Below are 23464 nucleotides of genomic sequence, written 5' to 3'. Positions count from 1 at the left end.
TGGTGACAGACTTGTGTGTGGTGACAGACTAGTGTCATGGTGGCAGACTCGTGTGTGGTGACAGACTCGTGTGTGGTGACAGACTTGTGTCATGGTGACAGACTCGTGTGTGGTGACAGACTCGTGTGTGGTGACAGACTCGTGTGTGGTGACAGACTCGTGTGTGGTGACAGACTCGTGTGTGGTGACAGACTTGTGTGTGGTGAAAGACTTGTGTGTGGTGACAGACTTGTGTCATGGTGACAGACTTGTGTGTGGTGACAGACTTGTGTGTGGTGACAGACTTGTGTGTGGTGACAGACTCGTGTGTGGTGACAGACTCGTGTGTGGTGACAGACTTGTGTGTGGTGACAGACTCGTGTGTGGTGACAGACTCGTGTGTGGTGACAGACTTGTGTGTGGTGACAGACTCGTGTGTGGTGACAGACTTGTGTGTGGTGACAGACTTGTGTGTGGTGACAGACTTGTGTGTGGTGACAGACTCGTGTGATGCTATGTGTGACTTGGCTGAATGCACTGGGAGAGACGAGGAGGATGGTCGCAGTGGACTCGTTGCTCCAGGGCGAGACAACGATTGGCACAACAAAATATTTGCACACCTTACTTGGTTAATGTTTACAGTTAAGTGTTGTTCATCATTAGTGTTTTGCGATTATTTCATTTAATGATGCAGGAGGTGGTTTTTGTTTCTGCCAAAGAGACTCGAGTTCTCTTTTTTATTTTCTATTTTGTTTTATTTTGCTTCCTTTATTTTTTTTCTACATTACAAGTAGCATTAAGATGCTATGAATGCACAAAACGTGTAGCAAAGAACTACATGGCTATTTGATATTTATGTTTGTGTTACTTAATTTCATGAAAATAAAGAAAGAAACAGTTGTTTTTCATGAATACTGTGGTTGTATTTTGCACCTTTTAAGTCACAAATATGAATCTTTCTTAATACAGATGATTCAGTATTTGTTGTGAATTTCATATAGTTATAGAATATATATGACTGATATATTTAACACTATATTAGGGATAAAATTACTTGTTCTTTCAAAAACGGATCCTGAAAATTCGGCTCCCTTCATAGAGCCAGAAATTCCATGACTAAAAACTGCTAAATCGGTCGTTTCACGCGTGGAAAGCGTCACTCGGTAGCTGCTCCCTTATTGGTCCATTTTCTCTGGTTCTTCTTCTCTGATTGGTCCAACAACCTGCCGCTTCGTGTATGTGACAGAGTGGCCTCATCTTTAACAGTCAGCCGGCGGACGAGCCGGTTAAAAGTGATGACAAGGCGGCGTGGGAGCAGGTTTTCTCGTGAACGGAGAGCAGCCATTCACAGGAAAACCTTTTTTTTTTGACGACATGAGAACAGAGTCGATCTATCAGAGCGAAATGAGTTAATTACGTCATTCATGCTGACAACATGAACAAGCAATGTGAGCATTTCCATTTAGCAGGAGTCTCGTCCTAGTTCACGCACTGCCGTTATTTCATTCTACAAGTTCAGTGACTTTATTCGTAATTTGAGTATCCAAACAGCTCTGTTAATGTCGGCTACAGGGTCATAGGGCCATCAGCCGGTCGCAAACCACACCCATCCTGCGGATCGGTTGCCTCGCCGGCTGACTGTAAAGGAGCGCACCCTGTATGGCTGAGTTGTGAACTGGTTCGACTGGACTGGCGGTGGCCGCCTCCCTGTTTCCTCACTGAGCAAACAGACACTCAGTCTGGATATGAGCACCGGAACACGGAAATGAGGCAGGTGTAGGATCGGAGAGTTCGGTTCGGACGGAAACCATGAAGCCCGCCGCGGTGGCCTTTTATGGGGCGGCTCTGGTGCTCCTGGCGGTCGGCCTGCGGGAGCTGCTGACTGGCTTCGAGGAGAACAGATGCAGCATGACCTACATGTTTGAATACCCGGAGTATCGAGTGAGTCCTTCAGCTGGTTTATCTTCCTCCATGAAGCTGCAGCGGTGGTCCTCACAGAGGTTCACGGCAGCTACTGGGTTTCTGTGTTCCTGAAAACTACTAACGCCTCCTGACAGCTGTGGTCATGTGACCTGTTTTACTTGCATGTTTTTAGGTGAAACCCTCAGCTCATTTGTCAAGCTGTGAGGGCGTCGGTTTGGATCAGATGGAAGCAGCAGTTAGTTCTGATCCCTAAAGATTCTCAGCAGATCAGATTAGATCAGATCAGAAGTGTTTGCTGCAGATGCAACAGGTGAACATGGCTGCAGTTAGGTGACACCTTGGGGCTCTTTAGCTCTTCCTCTGCTGCTCTTTAATCTCATTATGACCTCTGACACTAATTATGGCTCAGTGCAGTTAATGGACGTTCATTCAGCTGTTAGAAGCTGCTGGGAAAGTGCTTCATTCTGTCTTTGTTCGACAAGCAGCTTCAGCCACGGTGGGAGGATCGCTGTGTGATAACCTGAAGTACAAATACCAGAGTGCGCACCCTGAGGCTGGGTTAACGGAGGAGGCAATATCAATCGCACTTCAGGATCCTTACAAACGGATCACGAAGTGTCAGAGGAGGAACCTGCACATCATCCACCTTCATCCTGAACACAGGAACACCTCAGGGTTGTGTACTTAGTCCCTCCCCATTCCCACACCACCATCATCATTCCGTCCCTTTTGTGAAGTCGTCTGAAAACATACAGTGACGCAGATAACAAGGATTGATGAGAGCAGCTGCAGAGTGGAGGTCCAGCATCTGGCCCGGTCTGGTTCTGAACACTTCTAAATTAAAACTGTGACAGAATTCCAAGAAGTCCTGGTTTTCACATAATAAAGTACTTGAAACTGGTCATGAAGCACACCTGGTTAACAAAGCACAGCAGAAACTTTTCTACCTCCAGAAACCTCCTTCCTGGCTTGCAGCAGATATCTGCAGGAATATTCAGTAGACCTTCCTGAGATGTTGCTGTACCACCTGATTTCTTTTCTGTATTGAATGCTGGTATTATATTCATCTTCATGTGTTCACAGCGAGTGGCTCTGCCTCGACGCGTGGCCAGACTGTACCCGGCGTACGGGCTCTACCTGTACGGGGAGGGTGTCTACGCTCAGGAGACCCGGGCGCTCAAACTCACCGGCACACCTGTGCTTTTCCTGCCTGGGAATGCAGGAAGTTACAAGCAAGGTCAGCAACACAACAGTTAGTTGTTTCACGAAGAGATTTAAAAACAAGTCCAAAGCATCAGCCTTCCACCACCGTGCTTGACAGCTACTGTGAGAAGAGGATTTCTCCTTCAACCTTTTCTAACAGCCAGTTGATCGGTTTTTCACATTCAGGCAAATGTTAAATAAATACTGACATGTTGAAAAATGTTTTATTTGTTTTATTTAGTATCATACTAAGACTGCATGCTCTGATTATTTCTCCCATGGATCTTTTTCCTCACTGAGACCATGTGGTGTGTTCTTGTCTCCATGCAGCTCGCTCTCTGGGCTCTGTGGCCTTGAGGAAGGCTGAAAACATGGACGGTGGGATGCATCTCAACGTCTTCACTGTGGACTTCAACGAGGAGTTGGTGGCGCTTTATGGCGGGAGTTTGGTCAGACAAACACACTTCCTGCACGAGTGCATCAAGGCCATCCTACGGCTATACAAGGTCAGCGCTGTGGGACTGATGCATGCTCCTGTCTATTAGAATGGATCCATTAGGTTTTACCACACATTTTATCCCAGTCCAACAACAAACTTCAGTGTATTTTATCAGGATTTTGTGGGACAGACCAACACAAAGTAGTGCGGGAGTGTGAAGTGGGATGAATCAATACATGGTGCAAAAATGAAGCTGTCTGTATCTGGCCTCAGAGGTTTGTTAGAGAACATTAGAGAACGTCCAGCATCAAGAAGACCAAGGAACACAGAAGACAGGTCAGGAAGAACGTAACACATCAACTACTCATCATGGACTCTAGAAATCTGACCTTTACAGATAGAAAAGAAGAAAGCCAGAAGAAGTCCAGTTTGCATTTTGTCACAAACCATGAAGGAGACACAGGAAAAATGTGGAAGAAGCAGCTCTGATCAGAAGAAACCAAAGTGTCAGCTTTTTTAATCATAAAAAACGTGGTATAGGAAGGAAACTGTCACTGCACTCTACTCTGAGCACACCATCCACACAGGAAATATGGTGGTGGCAGCATTATGCTGTGAGAAGCTGCTCATACTTGATGGGGAGGATGGATGGAGCTAATCCAGGACAGTCCTAAAAGAAACCTGCTAGAGGCTGAAGAAGACTTTGGACTGGAGTGGAGGTTCACCTTCCAGCAGGACAACCACCCTAAACATAAAGCCAGAGATACAATGGAATGGTTTAGATCAAAGCAGATTCATGTGTTAGAAAGGCCTAGTCAAAGTCCAGACCTAAATCCAACTGAGAGTGTGTGGCAGGACTTAAAAAATGAGATGGAAAAGAAAATTTCAGTCTGTAGATGTTAAAGGCTGGTTGAGACAGACCCCAAAACTCCTGCAGCTGGACCTGCAGCCAGAGGTGGTTCTACAAAGTTCTGACTCGGGTGGGCTGAATGGAAATGCATGCCACACTTTTCAGATGTTTATTTTTAATAGATATTGAAACCCACGAATCATTTTCCTTCCTCTTCACAGCTGTGTTGGTCAAATAAAATCTCAGCGAAATGCTTTAAAGTTTGTGTTTTTACTGGGGTAAAACTGAAAGAGTTCATGGGTTAAAGAACCAGTTTGTTGCCCAGCAGCACCTTAAGACGCCCCCTCAGAGCGTGGCGCTGGTCGGTCACTCCATGGGAGGGGTGGTGGCCCGAGCGCTGTTCACTCTGCCTCGCTTCAACCCTCATCTGGTCAGCCTCATCATCACCCAGGCCTCCCCACACATGGCTCCGGTCCTGGCCCTGGACCCGTACCTGTTGGGTGAGCCAAACCTGCAGCTGGTCCAGAACGTTGGAGTGTGATAACAGTCGCCGTGGTAACTCTGTTTTCACCCCCTTCGTAGATTTCTACGATGCGGTGCGGCAGAAGTGGGTGTATCAGGCGAACAAGCTCAGGAATGTTACTGTCCTGTCAGTTGGAGGCGGTTACCGTGACTACCAGGTCCGTTCTGGACTCACATCCCTTCCCTGTCGCCCCGGAGATCCAAACAAACTCTCATTGGTGGTATGATTGGTTTGTAAAGTTTGGTCCTGAGTCTCTTCTTGGCATCTTCACTTTGATCTCCTGAGGGTTGTGTTTTGTGTCAGGTGACTGCAGTTCCCAGGACGTGGGTCTCCACGGATCATCTCTCCATAGTTTGGTAATTAGGCGTCAGTAACTCACCTCTGAGCGCGTTGTTGTGCTGAAATGTTAAACACCTCTTGGTGTGTTTCTGTTTCAGGTGCAAAGAGCTCGTTCTTGCTACGGTCAGGGCGTTCTTCGACCTCATCGATGCTGAAACCAGACAGGTCTGAAAACATCAGGTCCTTGTTTCCATGGAGATCCTTGTCATCAAAGTGTCCTCACAGCTGATCCGATATTCAACAGTTCACAGATTCTCCAGAGAGGAAACTGACCGTCCTGAATCATCACTTCATCAAACATCCCGTCAGGATGCTGAGAGATGTCCAAAACTCATCCATCTCCATCTTAGGTGAGAACATGGATCTGTGAAATGTAGCTGGCGCCATCTAGAGGGGAGGTGATGCACAGCAACGCCATATTTTGATTCTGAAATGTCTTGGTGATTTAGAGGCTGAAGCTTCAACATCAGTCAAAGCAGGCCTCTAACATCTGCTTTGACTAATCGGTACTAAAGGTCCGAAACAACAGAGGTTTTCAGTTTTTGCCTATAGATGCCTCCTCCTCCTCCTCCTCCTCCTCCTCCTCCTCCTCCTCCTCCTCCTCCTCCTCCTCCTCCTCCTCCTCCTCCTCCTCCTCCTCCTCCTCCTCCTCCTCCTCCTCCTCCTCCTCCTCGTCAATGGTTACACTTTTCTTTTGGTCCCATTGGTCAGGTTGTAAAAAAGGGTTTCCTGGTTAGATTGATGCAGTCATCTACTGTACGTCATGGCCGTTCAAACAAAGAGCAAAGTTTTAACAGGTATCAGAACTTGGACCTTCTGGACATCTCCAACTTGGAGGAGGCCTCAGGGCAGGTCCCGGACAGGTTGGAGATATTAGACCACCCAGCTGGCATGGGAATGCCTCAGACTCTGAGAAGACCTTGAAGGAGGTGTCTTGGAAGAAGGAGGCATGAAAATATCTTCAGAAATTGTTTCCTTGTCATGATTTATGGACAGATCTGAATAGTTTCTGGTTCTGACCTTGTGGACTTCAATGAGTTTTTGTAATTTTATGAACTATAGTGTGTTTTATTCCATTTTAATTGAGTTGCCGTCCGAGTTCTGTTGTTTTCCTCCATTATTTTCCAGATGTTCCTGAAGCCTGGAGTGAAGTGAACACGTTACGTCTGTCCTACAGCACTCCGAAGGTACCAGACGTCCCAGCGTCAGAAGAACGTCTTCCACACTTAGTTTTCGGTCATAAATAACGGACAGAAGGTCAATCAGACAGATTCTAAAGTAATTCTCTGTTCTGATCGACAGGAAGGACAACTTAAGTACTTCCTGTTTGCTCTGTCGAGTCGCCGGAAAGCCTACAGTCATTTCTACTGCCGGAGCAACAACATGGTAGGTTCTGCTCAGCTTTTCAGACCTGCAGCCACAGTCGTGGCTCAGAGGTTCTGCAGAGACACAGGTTTCAGATGGTTGCTTGACTGTTTCTGTGATCCACTGATAAACCACTGAAGGCTTCATTCTTCACCTATAATTCAAACTTCTGGACCAGATCCAGACTGATGGTGACCCAGTCTTGGAGCTGATCCCAGTTTATTGGCTTCTGTTTCTCCACCTGCTTTTTGAGAATGGATTACAGATTCTCTCAGGGGTTCTGACCACAGGTCCAAATTATTCTGTCTTTGATGGTTTTCCTGAACAGAAGCAGCCTGCTGCCACGTTGACCAAGCTCTGCCCTGAGGGCAACATTTTACTGTAGAGATGATCCTGGAGACTCTGCAGCTGAACATCTCACCTTGAAGTTCTTGATGATCCAGAAAGCTCTTGTTTCAGCAGTAATGTTCTCAGCAGCGGGTTCCTGCATGTGAGGCAGTTTTAATACAGAGTGAAGTGATTCCAGCTGGACTCTTGGACCGCTTCACCGCTGCGGATCACATGACTGATCTGACATGGATCAGTTGGGTTAGAATACGGTATGAAGTAACCTGATGAATATGAAAACAATGTGAGCTTCTAGCAGCATCTGTGGTCCTGCTGCCGTAACGTGGTTCCGTTCAGAATCAGAGGGAGAAATTATTTCTGTGTTTCTGTCTTGAAGGCAGCATGACAGGAAAAGCTGACGGTGTGTTGTTGTCCAACAGGAGATGAGCAGCTGGGTGTTTGGCTGCGTGCACACCAACGGTTCCTCATGGTAACACCCTGACGTTTATCCAGAATCCTCTCAGATGTTTTTACTTCCCCGCTGTTAGATCACAGCAGCCTGTGTCCATCTCTGTCCTCAGTGTGCGTGCAGTGGATCTGTCTATGGGAACGGAGCTCCTGCCACCGTATAAGGTGATAATCCTGAGAAAAACAGTCCGGTCCGGTTTCGTCCTGCTCAGTTTGTAATAACTGTCTGTGTTCTCTCTCAGGTTCTGATTCTAAGCCTCAGTGACTTGGCGTCTGTCACTCATCTGGTTGTTTCTGCCTCCAACCTTAACGGCAAACAGGTAAATGAAGCTTAGTTCATTGTTCTCCCTCATTCATCAGTAATCGGATCTCTGGATTTTCTGAGGATTAAAGTGGTGAAGATGAATAGATGTATTCATTATTTTTCTGTAAATCACCTGTGATGTCTCAGGATTTGTTTGTATCTTCAGTTTACCGTGGAGTGTGAGTGGCAAAGAGAAGAATCTCAGACTCTGTCCGTCTCTGTGCCTCATGTTCTGTCCTTCGGTGAGTGTTCAACGAACCTCAACATCCAGCTGCATCACAATATCATCACAAATGAATTCAGCTCAGAACGTGAAACTCCAATATTACACCTTCCACAAGCTGGCTGTTCACAGACTGCTGTATCCAAGCATAGTAGTGGAAAGTTGAGTGGAAGGAAAAACTACGGCGGAATAAAGTTGTACAATCAGCAGGAATAACTTCAGCCTTGAGATGATTTTGAAGCAACATCCATTCAAAAGTTTGGGGGGGGATTCAGAAGGTGTGGACTGCAGTTGGAGTCAGAACTTCAAGATCCACCACACACAGACGAACCATTCATGGTGTTTTGCTGCTCAGTGGTGCAAGGTCCTCTTTTCAGATAAGAGTAAAGTTTACATTTAATTTGGACATCAAGGTCCCAGAAATACTTGATCTCCTGCTTTCTGAATATCCGGATTATCTTAATAATATCTTAATACGGAGTTGCCATAAGCGTGTGAACACCCCCCCCCCCCCCCCCCCCCCATTAAATGAGAACTAGACCTTTAGTGTGAAATATCTCCTGGAAAAGTTCACTGAAAACCAGTGCATCTACTGGGGGAAACGTAGAAAATGTAGGATATAAAAGAAAAGTAAATAATCCAAACGTTTTTAACTTTTTAATGTGACATTTATCCCGTTTCATTCAGCTGAAACACAAACTAACCTGGCTGCATGACCTTTAACCTGAAGCACCTTCTCATCCAGTTTCAGCGTTTAGTCTTCCTCAGTTCACACCAACTTTAATAATCCTGGACTTGAAATAAAGTTCAGCTGTTTCTCAGTTACATCCTCGAGTTAAAGCCACAGTTTGCAGGGAGGCTGCAAATGGTCCAAATAACCTCAATGTGTGAAGGTATCAGTCAGGAGAAGGAGACAGAAAATCCACAGCATTTCATACGTTGGTACCATGGCATCTATGATCAGAGACGATGTGGGACAACAGGGACAGAAACTGCATCTATATAGCACCTCAGTGAGTCTGAGCACAGATCCAAATCAGCTGAACAGAGGAAAACAAAAGAAGATGGGCAAGATATGTCCTCACAGTCTGAAAGATCTGGAGAACCTTTGCAGGCAGAGTGGAAAAATATGACTCAGTCAAGATGACTGAAATACAAACAGAGTCTCAGTTTAAAGGTGTGAAAACGTCTGCAACCAGGCTGTTTCACGTTATTCCTCAAACAGGCTTGTTTCTTCTCTTATATGAACATTAAAGGTGGAATAATTGGAATATTTTCCGGGTTTAGATCCAGTGTGTTGGAGGAAATGTAATTTAAGCTGCTGCCAGGTGCTGAGAATGAACCTGGAAATGGGTTGAAAAGTTCTGTAATTTGACTGGAAGCTTAAGGAACCCTGCTGTTCTGATTCTTATGAACTTTTTCTGGATTTTATTACCTGGATGCTTATTAAGGGTTGGTTCTTCAGGTTTTACAGTCAGTGACGTCACAGTGAACTCCTCTGGACTTCTTCACAACATCCAGCTGCTCCACTTTCACCAGGTAACCGTCTTCACTGCTGGGATCAGCATCCCTGTTCTCCTACGCTGCCACCAACCCTTAAACACATCTCTGTCTTCAGGTCTACCAGGCCTTCAGGATTAATGTTGTGAGTCAGTGCAGAGTGAACAGAGGTAAGCGGCTTCCTGCATGTTTGGATCAACATCCCGTCCTGCGATGTGGAACAATGATCTGATTGTCTGTGTGTAGACAGACTTCCCAGTGTGTACCGGATACGGGTTTCCTGGTTCCGAGAGGACTCCTTCACCACAGCCAGGTGACTTTTCATTATTGCTAAATGTTTTTTAGTTTCCTGCTGTAGGTGTGTGACCCGGTGTGACCTGTCTCCCAGTGTGCCGTCAGCTGCCGAGATCTCAGGGATGCTTCACACAAGTCGTCCCGACGATTCCTCAGATGTCCTGCTGCAGCTCCACACTGCCCCCAACTGCCAGTATAAGGTACAGCTCCAAGGTTTCAGACTGGTCTCAGTGGGTGGGGACATACAGGTGCATCTCAATAAATTAGAACATCATCAGAAAATAATTTTATTTATTCTAAACAGTGAAACCCATATATAGTACAGATTCATTGGACCACTGCATAGATGCAACCTGGAGGACATCAGCCTGTGGTTCTGCTGAGATGTTCAGGTTGTTTAATTAGCAACCTTGAGCTTTGTCTGGTGCCTCATCTTCCTTTTGACAACAGCCCAAAGGTTTTCTCTGGGGTTTGGGTCAGGCCAGTTTGCTGGGGTTACCATGGTGATTAAAGCAGGTATTGGTACCTTTGGCATTGTGGGCTGGTACCAAGTCATGCTGGATAATGAAATTGGCAACATTCCAGTTCCTTTTCTCCTTAGCTCAGGTATGACGCTGCTGGCGTTGTCTCTGGTTCCGGAGTGGCTTGACACAAGGAATGTCACAGGTGTAGTCAATTTCCTGGATATGTTTCCTGCCACACTTTTTCCTTCCATTTAACTTTCTGTTAACATGGTTTGATATAGCACTCTGTGAACAACCAACTTCTTCAAAAATGATCTTTGAGGGATTCAGTGACTGTCTGCTGGACAGCTGTCAGTCAGCAGTCTTCATGGTTGTGTCGGACAGAACAGAAGATAAATGTGTTAAAATCTTATTTTTGGTCCTATTTATAGCTACACTTTTCCATTTCTATCTACAAACATCAGGATTAACAGAAATATATTCCTGTGAGTGGAATTAATTTATCTAATTTGAACTGAACTTTTTGAGGATGGTTGTAATTTATTGAGATGAGAAAAGGTTCTTTACAGACGAGTGAAAGTGATGTTTCCTCCTGCTCCAGGTGTCACTTAGAACTTCATTTCCCAAGGTGCTGGGACAGGTAAGACCACCTTTTTATTCATTCATTTAAGTTCCTTATTTTTTGCATTTTTAATGCCTCATAGCTAGTTTTGGTTTTTGGGGAGATAGAACCGGGTCCTGAAGAGGACAAGCCACCCTTTTCCGGTCGAGTACCATGGCCTCGGACTTGGAGGAGCTGATCTTCATCCCAGCCGCTTCACACTCGGCTGCAAACCGCCACAGCGCGTGCTGTAGGTCTTGGCTAGATGGGGCCAGCAGGACCACGTCATCTGCAAAAAGAATCAGCTTGTCCTCTTCAGGTTGGAGGGGAGTTCCTGCCTCAAGTGGAGGAGTTTAAGTATCTCGGGGTCTTGTTCACCAGTGAGGGAAGAATGGAGCGGGAGATCGACAGACGGATCGGTGCAGCTGTCACAGTAATGGGGGCGCTGTGCCGGTCCATTGTGGTGAAGAGAGAGCTGAGCCGAAAAGCAAAGCTCTCGATTTACCGGTCGCTCTACGTTCCTACCCTCACCTATGGCCATGAACTTTGGGTCATGACCGAAAGAACGAGATCACGGATACAAGCGGTGGAAATGAGCTTCCTCTGTAGGGTGGCCGGGCTCTCCCTTAGAGATAGGGTGAGGAGCTCGGCCATCTGGGAGGGGCTCGGAGTAGAGCCGCTGCTCCTCCACATCGAGAGGAGCCAGTTGAGGTGGCTCGGGCATCTATACCGGATGCCTCCTGGACACCTTCCTCGGGAGGTGTTCCAGGCACGTCCCACCGGGAGGAGGCCCAGGGGACGGCCCAGGACACGCTGGAGGGACTATGTCTCTCGGCTGGCCTGGGAACGCCTTGGCCTCCCCCCGGAGGAGCTGGAGGAGGTGTCTGGAGAGAGGGACGTCTGGGCGTCTCTGCTGAGTCTGCTGCTCCCGCAACCCGGTCCTGGATAAAGCGGAAGACGACGAGTACGAGTATGAGAACCGGGTCCTCCTAGAGTGGCCCGTTGCTGGTTCAGAGCTAATCGTTTCTCTGCAGAACCACCTGATGATCACATCTGTGCAGTTCTTCAGATTCTATTCCAGGATCGTAGGAAACTCAGCAGGTTTTATTTGCATGGCAGCAAATCTAAAGAGAGCGGGGATCGTTTTTACACCTTTAAAAACCGGGAAGAAGAGGTCCAGTAAGCTCATGTTCTTCCTGTAGTTTCAGCCCTTGTTTGGTCTCCATACTTACACCCCTAGCAGGTCCTTGTTCTGGCCCAGTTTAGAGTTGGTGGTTCTGGAGCAGCAGGTTTTCAGGCTTGGATAAGGTGTTAGAAGCAGTAAGAACTGGTGCTAACTCCATTCCCTGCTCTGAACCAGCACTGGATCTGTTCTGTTCTGGTGGAAGTCAACAGGAGATCTGCTGTCTGTTTTAGGCTCTGAGGTTCTGTGGTCCCATGGTTCCAGTCTACACAGCTGTAACTCTCCTCCTGGCCTGCGGGGGGCAGCTGTCCACCATCCTGAAGTCTGGGAGAGCTGCAGACATGAGCCAGACGTTGGGCAGAGGGCTGCAGCCTCATAAAATCAACCTTCCTGTTTACCTTTTACACATCCTCCTCAGGTGAGGTTCTGCTCCACCCTCTATCTCCTCCCTGAAGTTTTTCTGGGTTGCATCACTGTTCTGTGGGTTCTCTCAGCTGCAGCCGCTTTCAGGAGATCTTATCCATCATCAGCATCCCCCCGGAGGACACACTCCCCCCCACCTTCCCTGACGGGGTGCTTCATGAGCGGGCGGAGTCACCTGAGGAGTGGCCCCACCTCCTGTCTCCTCTGCTGTACCTGCTGGGAGCAGCTGTGGCATACTGGGGCAGCGCTCTGCTCCGTTTCCTGATCCGACTCATCTCCCTGACGCTCGCTCCGCTGCACAGGTACAGCTGCATGTTTAAACCCTGATAGTCGTTGGTTCTATCTTCTCAGATCAATCTCACTGATCTCTGTTGTTGTTCTGCAGACCATCCGTCACCAGAACCTGCGGGACGCTGCGACTACGAACTCAGCTCCTCATTGGTCTCTGTCTGACTGTTACAGGCTGGACGTCCTGCGGAGCTCTGGCGATCTTTGCCTCCTCTCTGCTCCACCTGTACCGGGTGAATGCTTCTGAAATCGGATTTATTGATTCCAGATTTTCATTGATGCTTAAAAGAAAGTACACCCTCTTTCAGTTTTAGGGTTTTATGTATCAGGACAGAACAAATTATTTACATCTACCTTAAAGTGATCCAAACACAGAAGATGTTCCTCAGCGTCCTTTTTTTTATTTAACAAAGATGAAGCCAAGATGAAAAGTTGTGTTTGTAAAACTAAGTACACCGCCTGATCATCAACCTGTAGAACCTCCTCCATCAGCTTGTCAGAACCTCCTCCATCAGCTTGTCAGAACCTCCTCCATCAGCTTGTCAGAACCTCCTCCATCAGCTTGTCAGAACCTCCTCCAGCAACTTGTTAGAACCTCCTCCATCACCTTGTCAGAACCTCGTCCATCAGCTTGTACAACCTCCTCCAACAGTTTGTAGAACCTCCTCCAACAGTTTGTAGAACCTCCTCCATCAGCTTGTCAGAACCTCGTCCATCAGCTTGTACAACCTCCTCCAACAGTTTGTAGAACCTCCTCCATCAGCTTGTAGAACCTCCTCCATCAGCTTGTCAGAACCTCCTCCATCAGCTTGTAGAACCTCCTCCAACAGTTTGTAGAACCTCCTCCATCAGCTTGTTAGAACCTCCTCCAGCAACTTGTTAGAACCTCCTCCATCAGCTTGTAGAACCTCCTCCTCCGTCAGCTTGTAGAACCTCCTCCAGCAGCTTGTTAGAACCTCCTCCTCCATCAGCTTGTTAAAACCTCCTCCAGCAACTTGTTAGAACCTCCTCCAACAGTTTGTAGAACCTCCTCCATCAGCTTGTCAGAACCTCGTCCATCAGCTTGTAGAACCTCCTCCAACAGTTTGTAGAACCTCCTCCATCAGCTTGTAGAACCTCCTCCATCAGCTTGTCAGAACCTCCTCCATCAGCTTGTAGAACCTCCTCCAACAGTTTGTCAGAACCTCCTCCATCAGCTTGTAGAACCTCCTCCATCAGCTTGTAGAACCTCCTCCATCAGCTTGTAGAACCTCCTCCAACAGTTTGTCAGAACCTCCTCCATCAGCTTGTAGAACCTCCTCCATCAGCTTGTAGGACCTCCTCCAACAGTTTGTAGAACCTCCTCCATCAGCTTGTAGAACCTCCTCCATCAGCTTGTCATAACCTCCTCCATCAGCTTGTAGAACCTCCTCCATCAGCTTGTAGAACCTCCTCCAACAGTTTGTAGAACCTCCTCCATCAGCTTGTTAGAACCTCCTCCAGCAACTTGTTAGAACCTCCTCCATCAGCTTGTAGAACATCCTCCTCCATCAGCTTGTAGAACCTCTTCCAGCAGCTTGTTAGAACCTCCTCCTCCATCAGCTTGTTAGAACCTCCTCCAGCAACTTGTTAGAACCTCCTCCATCAGCTTGTAGAACCTCCTCCTCCATCAGCTTGTAGAACCTCCTCCATCAGCTTGTAGAACCTCCTCCTCCATCAGCTTGTTAGAACCTCCTCCAGCAACTTGTTAGAACCTCCTCCAACAGTTTGTAGAACCTCCTCCATCAGCTTGTAGAACCTCCTCCTCCATCAGCTTGTAGATCCTCCTCCTCCATCAGCTTGTTAGAACCTCCTCCAGCAACTTGTTAGAACCTCTTCCAACAGTTTGTAGAACCTCCTCCATCAGCTTGTAGAACCTCCTCCTCCATCAGCTTGTAGATCCTCCTCCTCCATCAGCTTGTTAGAACCTCCTCCAGCAACTTGTTAGAACCTCCTCCAACAGTTTGTAGAACCTCCTCCATCAGCTTGTAGAACCTCCTCCTCCATCAGCTTGTAGATCCTCCTCCTCCATCAGCTTGTTAGAACCTCCTCCAGCAACTTGTTAGAACCTCTTCCATCAGCTTGTAGATCCTCCTCCTCCATCAGCTTGTGAGAACCTCCTCCATCAGCTTGTAGAACCTCCTCCTCCATCAGCATGTAGATCCTCCTCCTCCATCAGCTTGTAGAACCTCCTCCAGCAGGAGGACCTCTCAGCAGTGGTTCCTTCTGACTTTATCAGTCTCTCTGGTTGTGGAGGAGTTCTGGTCCACTCTTCTATCTAGCATTACATGAGGTTTCTGCTCAACTCTCTGAAGGTCCAAACGCAGCATTACATTTAAATAATTTTAGAAGCTGATGACTTTTATTATATTAAATTTTAGAACTGAACCAGGGTGTACTTTCTTTTGCTCCTGACTGTTTAGAAATGACTGTGTGGTTGTTGTTCAGCTGGTTAAAAATCTGGACCTGGTCCTTTAAGATCCAGGTCTTCAGACTCTAACCATTCAGCTTGTGTACTTGTTGCCTTCAGGTCCTCAGGCTGCAGATGACAGAGAGATCTTTGAGTCACATGTTGAATCTGGTAAGACCACCTGGAGACCATCTGCTGCTCTGCTCACGTCCAGAACCAGACCCAGATTTAGAGTTTTAATGTCAATCGTTCCAGGCGCCACGGAAACAGAAACCAGCTGCCAACGGTGCGGTAGAGGCAGAACCTCAGAGCAAGTCTAACGAGCTCAATGGCGTCCCCCTGCTGTCTGAGAGTGCCCTGCAGGAGGTGAGGGACGACCTGCAGCTGCACCTCAGCCTGTCGGTGCTCCTCATGCTTCCTGTCATGCTCAGTGCGCCGTCGCTCATCCACTGGATCCGCAACCTGAGGTACAGCTGACCTTCGAGGCCTCCTAACAGATAATAACTTAATACGACATGTGCAGAAGAAGGTAAATAACTCACCAGGCTGTGGGTGAGTTCTGGATTTAAATGGAGTCCAGTGAGTTTCCAGTTGGACCTGCTGAGGCGGGTCAGCTCTGAGGATGTGGTTGTTTGTGACCTTGTTTAATCATAGTGAGGCCTCAGATCTTCATGGTCCTTGTTTAACGTATGCTGTGATTCTGAACAGGTTCTCCACCCGGCTGGATCCCGATCCATGGTGGCTTCACACTGTGCCTCTGATATTTGTCTACCTGCTGCTCATCAACTGCAACACGTTACAACTCAGCAACAGGTAGAACCTCACCTCCTCTACTGTTCTTCCGAAAGGACAAAGAGTTCTGGTCGGATCAGGGCTCAGATTCTGTCAGCAATCAGAACCTAACTAAATGGGAGAACAGCGTAATACGCCTCCTCTCACCACAGACTCAGAGATTGGCAGCTATAGATGGATATACGAGAGATTAAATTACATTTTGAGATTTAGATTAGATTTTTAGGAATGAACAGACCTCCGACACGCATTTTTCTGCTCTAAAGAGCAGAACTGTTTTTAAACCTCCTCATTTCTCTTTTCAGTCGACTCCTGCCTGTCATCTCCTGCCTCCCTCTCCCATTGGCTATCACCATGGCAACCTTCTCTTCACTTCACCTGTACAGAGTCGCCTACTTCCTGTCTGCGGCACTCGTCCCCCTGGCTTTCTGCTGCGTCCTCTGATAGTGTCCGGCTGCTCTCAGCCGCTCCGTAAGTCGCAGAACCGGGTCACGGGTCGAGCAGAGCCATAGAAATATAAAGCCTGGGGAACCGGCCACTCAGTGTCGGCATGAGGAGCTCCAAGTTTAAAAAGCCAGGGACGAAAGGGTCTTTGAAGATTTGGTGCGAACCCGTTGGATGTCCTGACACCATGTTTGCCTTACTCTGTATGTCTATAGCTCTGCTCTCAGGGAGCAGCCGAACTGTCTGTGGACCGTGTACTCAGTGGATGGCCCACTCAGGACGCTGTCTTCTCATACTGCCTGCAGCCGGGTCACGGCTGAAAGCTAGAACTGTTGGTAGAACTGTTTACATTCATAGTTTTCTATAAGCAACATGCTGAGAACCAGCAATGGTATTAATGAGGTCCAGTTTGTACCAGGGTGCCGGGTTGGCAGTGACTCAATGAAGGAAGCAGCTTTACGCTCTCTTGTCTTTATGTTTGAGCTGGAACCCATAAACCTGCTGGGAATGTGGCAGCGGAATGGTGCAGAAATAAGCTCTAAGGCGGCGGTTTGGGCACTTTGACTTCGCTTGTTCTCCAAAACTCAGAATAAAACCAACAGAGATGAAACCTGGTTTGACCTGCTGGTAGCTGTGGTTCCTGCTGGTAGCTGTGGTTCCTGCTGGTAGCTGTGGTTCCTGCTGGTAGCTGTGGTTCCTGCTGGTAGCTGTGGTTCCTGCCGGTAGCTTTGGTTCCTGCTGGTAGCTGTGGTTCCTGTTGGTAGCTGTGGTTCCTGTTGGTAGCTGTGGTTCCTGTTGGTAGCTGTGGTTCCTGCTGGTAGCTGTGGTTCCTGCTGGTAGCTGTGGTTCCTGCTGGTAGCTGTGGTTCCTGCTGGTAGCTGTGGTTCCTGCTGGTAGCTGTGGTTCCTGCTGGTAGCTGTGGTTCCTGCCGGTAGCTTTGGTTCCTGCTGGTAGCTGTGGTTCCTGTTGGTAGCTGTGGTTCCTGTTGGTAGCTGTGGTTCCTGTTGGTAGCTGTGGTTCCTGCTGGTAGCTGTGGTTCCTGCTGGTAGCTATGGTTCCTGCCGGTAGCTGTGGTTCCCGCCGGTAGCCGTGGTTCCCGCCGGTAGCTGTGGTTCCTGCTGGTAGCTGTGGTTCCTGCTGGTAGCTGTGGTTCCTGCTGGTAGCTGTGGTTCCTGCTGGTAGCTGTGGTTCCTGCTGGTAGCTGTGGTTCCTGCCGGTAGCTTTGGTTCCTGCTGGTAGCTGTGGTTCCTGCTGGTAGCTGTAGCTTTGGTTCCTGCTGGTAGCTGTGGTTCCTGCTGGTAGCTGTGGTTCCTGCTGGTAGCTGTGGTTCCTGCTGGTAGCTGTGGTTCCTGCTGGTAGCTTTGGTTCCTGCTGGTAGCTTTGGTTCCTGCTGGTAGCTTTGGTTCCTGCTGGTAGCTGTGGTTCCTGCTGGTAGCTGTAGCTTTGGTTCCTGCTGGTAGCTGTGGTTCCTGCTGGTAGCTGTGGTTCCTGCTGGTAGCTGTGGTTCCTGCCGGTAGCTGTGGTTCCTGCCGGTAGCTTTGGTTCCTGCTGGTAGCTGTGGTTCCTGCTGGTAGCTGTGGTTTCTGCTGGTAGCTGTGGTTCCTGTTGGTAGCTGTGGTTCCTGCCGGTAGCTTTGGTTCCTGCCGGTAGCTGTGGTTTCTGCCGGTAGCTGTGGTTCCTGCCGGTAGCTTTGGTTCCTGTCGGTAGCTGTGGTTCCTGCTGGTAGCTTTGGTTCCTGCTGGTAGCTGTGGTTCCTGCTGGTAGCTTTGGTTCCTGCTGGTAGCTGTGGTTCCTGCTGGTAGCTTTGGTTCCTGCTGGTAGCTGTGGTTCCTGCTGGTAGCTTTGGTTCCTGCTGGTAGCTGTGGTTCCTGCTGGTAGCTGTGGTTCCTGCTGGTAGCTTTGGTTCCTGCTGGTAGCTGTGGTTCCTGCTGGTAGCTTTGGTTCCTGCTGGTAGCCGTTGTTCCTGCCGGTAGCTGTGGTTCCTGCTGGTAGCTGTGGTTCCTGCTGGTAGCTTTGGTTCCTGCTGGTAGCTGTGGTTCCTGCTGGTAGCTTTGGTTCCTGCTGGTAGCTGTGGTTCCTGCTGGTAGCTTTGGTTCCTGCTGGTAGCCGTTGTTCCTGCCGGTAGCTGTGGTTCCTGCTGGTAGCTGTGGTTCCTGCTGGTAGCTGTGGTTCCTGTCAGATGTCTACATCCACTTAATGTGAAGGTCAGAACAGCTTTGGACTTTAATGAACCTTCATTCTAAAGGTTAATGCCAGCCAGGTTTATCCATTCCAGAACCATTGGGATCATTGTCCTGCTGGAACATCCTACTGGGTTTCAACCATCCAGCTGATGGTTTTAGGTGAAGACAAATAATCTAGAGGTGATACTGGAGTTCCAACAGTATCCAGTCCATGGCAGGTTCGAGGTTTCCCAGTCCAATAATGGTCCAAACATCCAAACTGGTTCGGATAAAGCAGGCTAATATTAACCTTCAGGAATGTTCCAGAAGGTCCAAAGCTTCGACCTCAACCCTGCTGAACCCTGAACTCTACTGGTTCAGCCAGAGAGGTCCAATATCAGCCAGAAGGTTGTTGACAGGTACAGAAGGGTGTGGTCCAGTTGCATCTTGCTCATTGAGACATTTACCCGGATGTTAGTGGTGGTGGATGTTCACATCTGAAGGAACTTTATGTTGACTTATCAAAATAAAAGCTTCTCAGCAGGTTTACAGTGAAACACCATGACTAGAACCAACCAGTCCAGTTTTATTCCATCCTATTATTATTTATGCTAAATTCCTGGATGCCATTTTGGATCCAAATTATGTTCTGATTATTATTTTTTTTCTTCTCTAAACCCACTGAGTTATTGGGTTTCCATGAACAGCTTCAGAACCGTTCCCATAAGGAGTAACCGTGCTGCCTTATTGCTGGTTCTGTCTAAATGGAAAGTATCAGCAATAAATTATGAGTGCAAACAAAAGAACAAAGTATATTTTCATTGGTAATTAAAATGAAGAAGTTCTGAAGAATTGGTTCTGCTGCATTTCTGCAGCAATTCTAAATATACAAATATGAATAAAATAAAAATCTCTTCATCAGTTCAGTGAAAATAAAAATATTACAATTATTCTCATTCCTTAGATGTTCTAATGGATTCTCAGGCAGAACCCAGTCTGTCAGAACTGGGAGGAACTTCCTGTATTCTACCTGGCAACAGGAAGGATGAAGCTTCGTCGTCATGGTCGTGTTTCTCCACTTTCTTTTCTTACTTATTTTGTTGCCAGACAGGATTGTTTTCCTTTTCTAAGCTGATAAAACAGAAAATCTCACGTTATAAACTACATGTTTAACATTTAGAAATGTTAATATTCAAGTTAAAATGCAGAGGTTTCAAATTTATAAAATGTTGACGTTCTAATTAAAAAAGGCAGATATTTGATGATATTTTTAAAACATTTTGTAAAGTTTGAAGCTTTGAAATGTTCATATTTAACGTCTAAAACAATAGATTTTTGATAGCCCAAAGAAAGCTGACATTTGAAAATTTTAAGATGGAAATGTTTGATTGCTCAACCTTTAAACTTGAGGCCTTTTTTTCTTCCATTGAATTTTCTGCCTGTGTGTGATCTGCGTTGTCTCTGCCGTGCCTTCCTTCTTCCTCCTGTTATTCCTCTCCTGCCTCTCAGTAGAAACCTCCTCATGCTCCTGGAACCGGGCTGGAAGTGGACTTTACTGGTTCCTCGCCAATGTTTCTAGTTTTTAATTTCAGCTCTCAGTGTGTTTAACAGCTGCATATCCAGTATGATTTGATTAGGACGATGAAGGCTGGAGGGCTCTGCAGACTCAGCTGTGGGTTTGTGGTTGTGAACGTATTTGCAGTGAATGTGTAGAAACCTTTCGATGCGTTCATACAGTTTTTGTGCGTTCAGCTCGTTGTGAACGTGCACCAACCTGTAGAAGAGATTAGTGTAAACAGAATCGTGTTTCATAGACTCGTGACTTGTATCCGTGTTCACTGTGACCTCGCCTTCCAGGTGTTCAGACTAACAGAGAGGAATCTAAAGACAACTGGAAGATTTTTATGCTTCACTTTGATGTTTTTGAATATTTTAATATTTTGGGCCTGCCAGTTGGGCTGTTTTCTAGTCATAAAGCAGCTGTTTGAGAACATCTGTCACTCTTTCTGACTGTAATGACCTGAGATAAAAGGGACACTTTGTAATATTTTGACTGGTTTCAAACAAATTTATTGGTTATTGGTTTAGTTCCTGCTGCTAAATCTTCTTGTTGATTTGAGCAGAAATCAGAGGTTTAAGCAACAAGCTCCTTGTTGGGCGCCACCTTGTTGGTACCATAATGTCATTTAGTTCTTAATGACCTCAAACGATTAACTCAGCTACAAGTTAACTAGAAAACCTTCATTGAGCTTCTCCTCAACCTCAGCCACGTGCTGCGGGTCACGTTCATCTGATGAAGAAGCTTCAGTGCCGTTTTTATAGGAGCTTTACAGTTTGGCTCTTAATCCGCTGCCTAAAAGGCTTGTTCTGAACCATTGTTTGTCTTTGTTGAGCAGAAGCTGAGGTCCGTTTAAGCTTCAATGTGAAATCATTGCAGAGTCTCATGCAGTTCCTCTGGCAGCATTTCTGGGTTTGAGGGAATTCCATTTCCAACTTTTCCGGTTTTCCCTTTAGTTCTGAATTTAAGGTTCTAAGCATTGAACTCCATTTCAACCTCTCATCATTATTGGACCCATTCAGGAGACCTTCATCAAGGAACCTTTCCCCAACCAGAGAACTGCTTTCTCATTGTTTCTTCTGATGTACTTGGAGAAGAAGAGGTTCCTTGATCTGATTCTTCATATGAAGACCTTTGTTGGTGCAGATATTTCTGTTGGCACGGTAACAGCCTCATCATCCCTTCTCCTCACGCTGAATGTCCAATGATGTGCTTCAGTAGTGTCCTATTCCAACATTTTCCATGTTCCCACAAGAGAGTCGGGTTCCCGGTTGTTACCATGTTTTCTTTTGATGACCAACCTTCTCGGTGAGTACCAGGAGCACAGCAGCAGCATGGTTGGATCCACAGGTTTTCTATGTTCTGATTGGTCTTCTGGATCACAGAGAGCTTGGCCGTGTATTGATCCTGCGTGAAGGAACCTAAAGATATTGCATTAAGACAGTGGGCCCTCCACCTTCATCAGAAAGCAACACCAGCACCTCGGTGTGAATGGGCAGAACGTGGAGAAGGTCTGAGGAGCAGAGGTTTTGTAGCCACCCACCCACTATGGTTGCCTTGGTAACTTTGGTTTGTTACTGCGGTGCTGGAGAACATTGAACTGAATTAGATGTTTCTACAGACTGTTTAGATGAGAAAAAAGGCCGCAGACATAGGAGCGGTGTTAGCATCAGAACAGGCCCGGTCCGGTTTCATTTAACTGATAATTGCTGGTTTTACTGGATTTTTACCATGTAAACTTCACACCACAAAGGCTCTCCAGCCTATACCTCCCAGAACATAGGTTTCAGAAGGTTCTGAAACTCCTGATGGAACAGCCCGGTCCAGTAATGAACGCTGTTCCTTCTAGAGAAGCAGCCTCTTCAGTCCGATATGTTAGTAAAAAATGGAGCGTCATTCATCTTAAATGTGCAAATGTGCCACGTAGCTGAATATGTCAGGTTTAGTTTAGATCTCTGAATGTGCTTTGAAGGGTATTTAATCCTCAGGTTTGTGTGTTGCGTAAAAACTGGTTGATGTTTTTATATTTCTCATATTTTTAGCTGATTTACTGTAAATGGGAATTTTTGGCACAAATGTTTGAATAAAACTAAGGAAATAATTCCTGTTTCTCTGTTTTTTCTTAAGTCCTGCTTGTGTACATTTCATGGAAGTATCGATATTTAGTTTGTGAACTGACTATAAACTTTATCTCAAAGCACATTAAACATATCAAATGAATACAATCATGTTATAGTGTTTAAATATTCATCACAGTGATCAGATTAAAGAACTGTTTTGTTACAACTGGAACTAAATCAGAATAAAAACATAATAATATGAAATATTTTGGGCTATAAAAGCTATTCAAGGTGCAGTTTCTAATTTAAAACTGTTGGGGGCAGCATTTCCCAACAGCATGAAAGCTGCTAGCATCATGAGCGTGAAGGCAGGTTTAGAAACACACAGGTAAATATTTTTAACTATTTCCTGACAGGTAAGAGCTATTGAAGGCCCAACATGTATATTATTAGCAGTTTACAGTATTTAATGAGTAAAAGTCCTTTCAGTTACGGTTTGGATGTGAGGCTGCAGGTTTGTTTGCTCTCAGTGTTCAGTGGGAGACACACTGGTTGAAAGGAGACCCGAATACTTACATTTTATGTAGAAACTGGATTTGTGGAGGAGAACGTGGGTTTAATCAAAAACTTTCAGGCTATTTCACAGGTTCTGTCATTTTGTTGTTAAATCTGGAGAAAACTGCTAAACTTACAGTAAAACTGTAAAATCAGTGCCAGGAAAGTACAACCAAACTTCTGTTTCAGACCTGCTTTTCTAATAATCTAACTGAAGCTAGACCTTTATTTTGAAAGTATCTGAGAGCTTTATTTTTAAAAGGCCAAATTAAATCCTTTTTCCTGTTTGAAGGCTGGAGATACTGAGTACTGAGTTTAATAAGTTCTGACACAGCGGGTGAAATTATTTAGGTTCTGTGTGGGCGGCCATGTTGGATCAATATAAGAAAAGCTGCTGAAAAATGTAAAAACCAGAGACTCTGAAAATGCAAATCCACCAGTTGCCATGGTGATTCCTATGTTTTCTGTCAGAAATAGACAAATGTTACCACACAAGAAGTCACAAAAAAAACTGTTAAATGTTTTAAAAAATCTTGAACTATATGTAGCAGAGCAGTCTGAAGACCACACAGTTTTATGTGTCGGCAGACCTTTATGCAGGAAACATGGCAGTTAACAAGCTTCCTGTCAGTGTTAGGAACAACTCTGAGTACAATATAATGGCTGAGTGTGAACTCTCTACTTTCTGGGTCAAATTTACAGAAATCTTAAACCAGCAGCCGAGAAAAGACGACAAAAAAACCTTCATGTTGATATATTGCTCATATGT

The 23464-nt window shown here is 46.4% G+C and overlaps 1 protein-coding gene across 4 annotated transcripts; it reads left to right on the top strand.

Moving 5' to 3' along the window:
* The first annotated feature begins 1645 nt into the window (after positions 1-1645).
* pgap1 (post-GPI attachment to proteins inositol deacylase 1) lies at positions 1646-22181 on the top strand. Of its 4 annotated transcripts, none has more exons than XM_047370415.1 (27): positions 1646-1920; positions 2986-3139; positions 3436-3611; positions 4723-4894; positions 4977-5137; positions 5221-5273; positions 5355-5421; positions 5501-5606; positions 6385-6443; positions 6559-6642; positions 7389-7438; positions 7530-7581; positions 7659-7736; positions 7887-7962; positions 9409-9482; positions 9562-9613; positions 9690-9756; positions 9832-9937; positions 10803-10841; positions 12219-12403; positions 12480-12710; positions 12794-12929; positions 15245-15295; positions 15380-15591; positions 15833-15937; positions 16222-16387; positions 19487-22181. In XM_047370415.1, the coding sequence occupies exons 1-26, from the start codon at positions 1789-1791 to the stop codon at positions 16358-16360; spliced, it is 2817 nt and encodes a 938-aa protein (XP_047226371.1). In that variant the 5' UTR covers positions 1646-1788; the 3' UTR covers positions 16361-16387; positions 19487-22181. The 4 variants fall into 4 exon arrangements, with proteins under 4 accessions (XP_047226371.1, XP_047226372.1, XP_047226370.1 ...); XM_047370416.1 differs by having other exon boundaries at positions 4720-4894; positions 12516-12710; XM_047370414.1 differs by having other exon boundaries at positions 4720-4894.
* Positions 22182-23464: the final 1283 nt, after the last annotated feature.

Source organism: Girardinichthys multiradiatus, chromosome 7 (assembly GCF_021462225.1).
Source record: "Girardinichthys multiradiatus isolate DD_20200921_A chromosome 7, DD_fGirMul_XY1, whole genome shotgun sequence".
Taxonomy (NCBI): Eukaryota; Metazoa; Chordata; class Actinopteri; order Cyprinodontiformes; family Goodeidae; genus Girardinichthys; species Girardinichthys multiradiatus.
The sequence above is the reverse complement of the archived record's forward strand: the minus strand, read 5'-3'. Positions and strand labels throughout refer to the sequence as shown.

What these genes read in the sequence shown, in the direction of transcription:
- pgap1 (XM_047370414.1), top strand. Translation starts at nt 1,789, where the DNA reads ATGAAGCCCGCCGCGGTGGCCTTTTATGGGGCGGCTCTGGTGCTCCTG. An exon ending in CAAACAAACTCTCATTGGTG is followed by an intron (nt 5,138 to 5,220) that starts GTATGATTGGTT and finishes GTTTTGTGTCAG; the next exon opens with GTGACTGCAGTTCCCAGGAC. An exon ending in CTCTGCTCCACCTGTACCGG is followed by an intron (nt 12,930 to 15,244) that starts GTGAATGCTTCT and finishes TGTTGCCTTCAG; the next exon opens with GTCCTCAGGCTGCAGATGAC.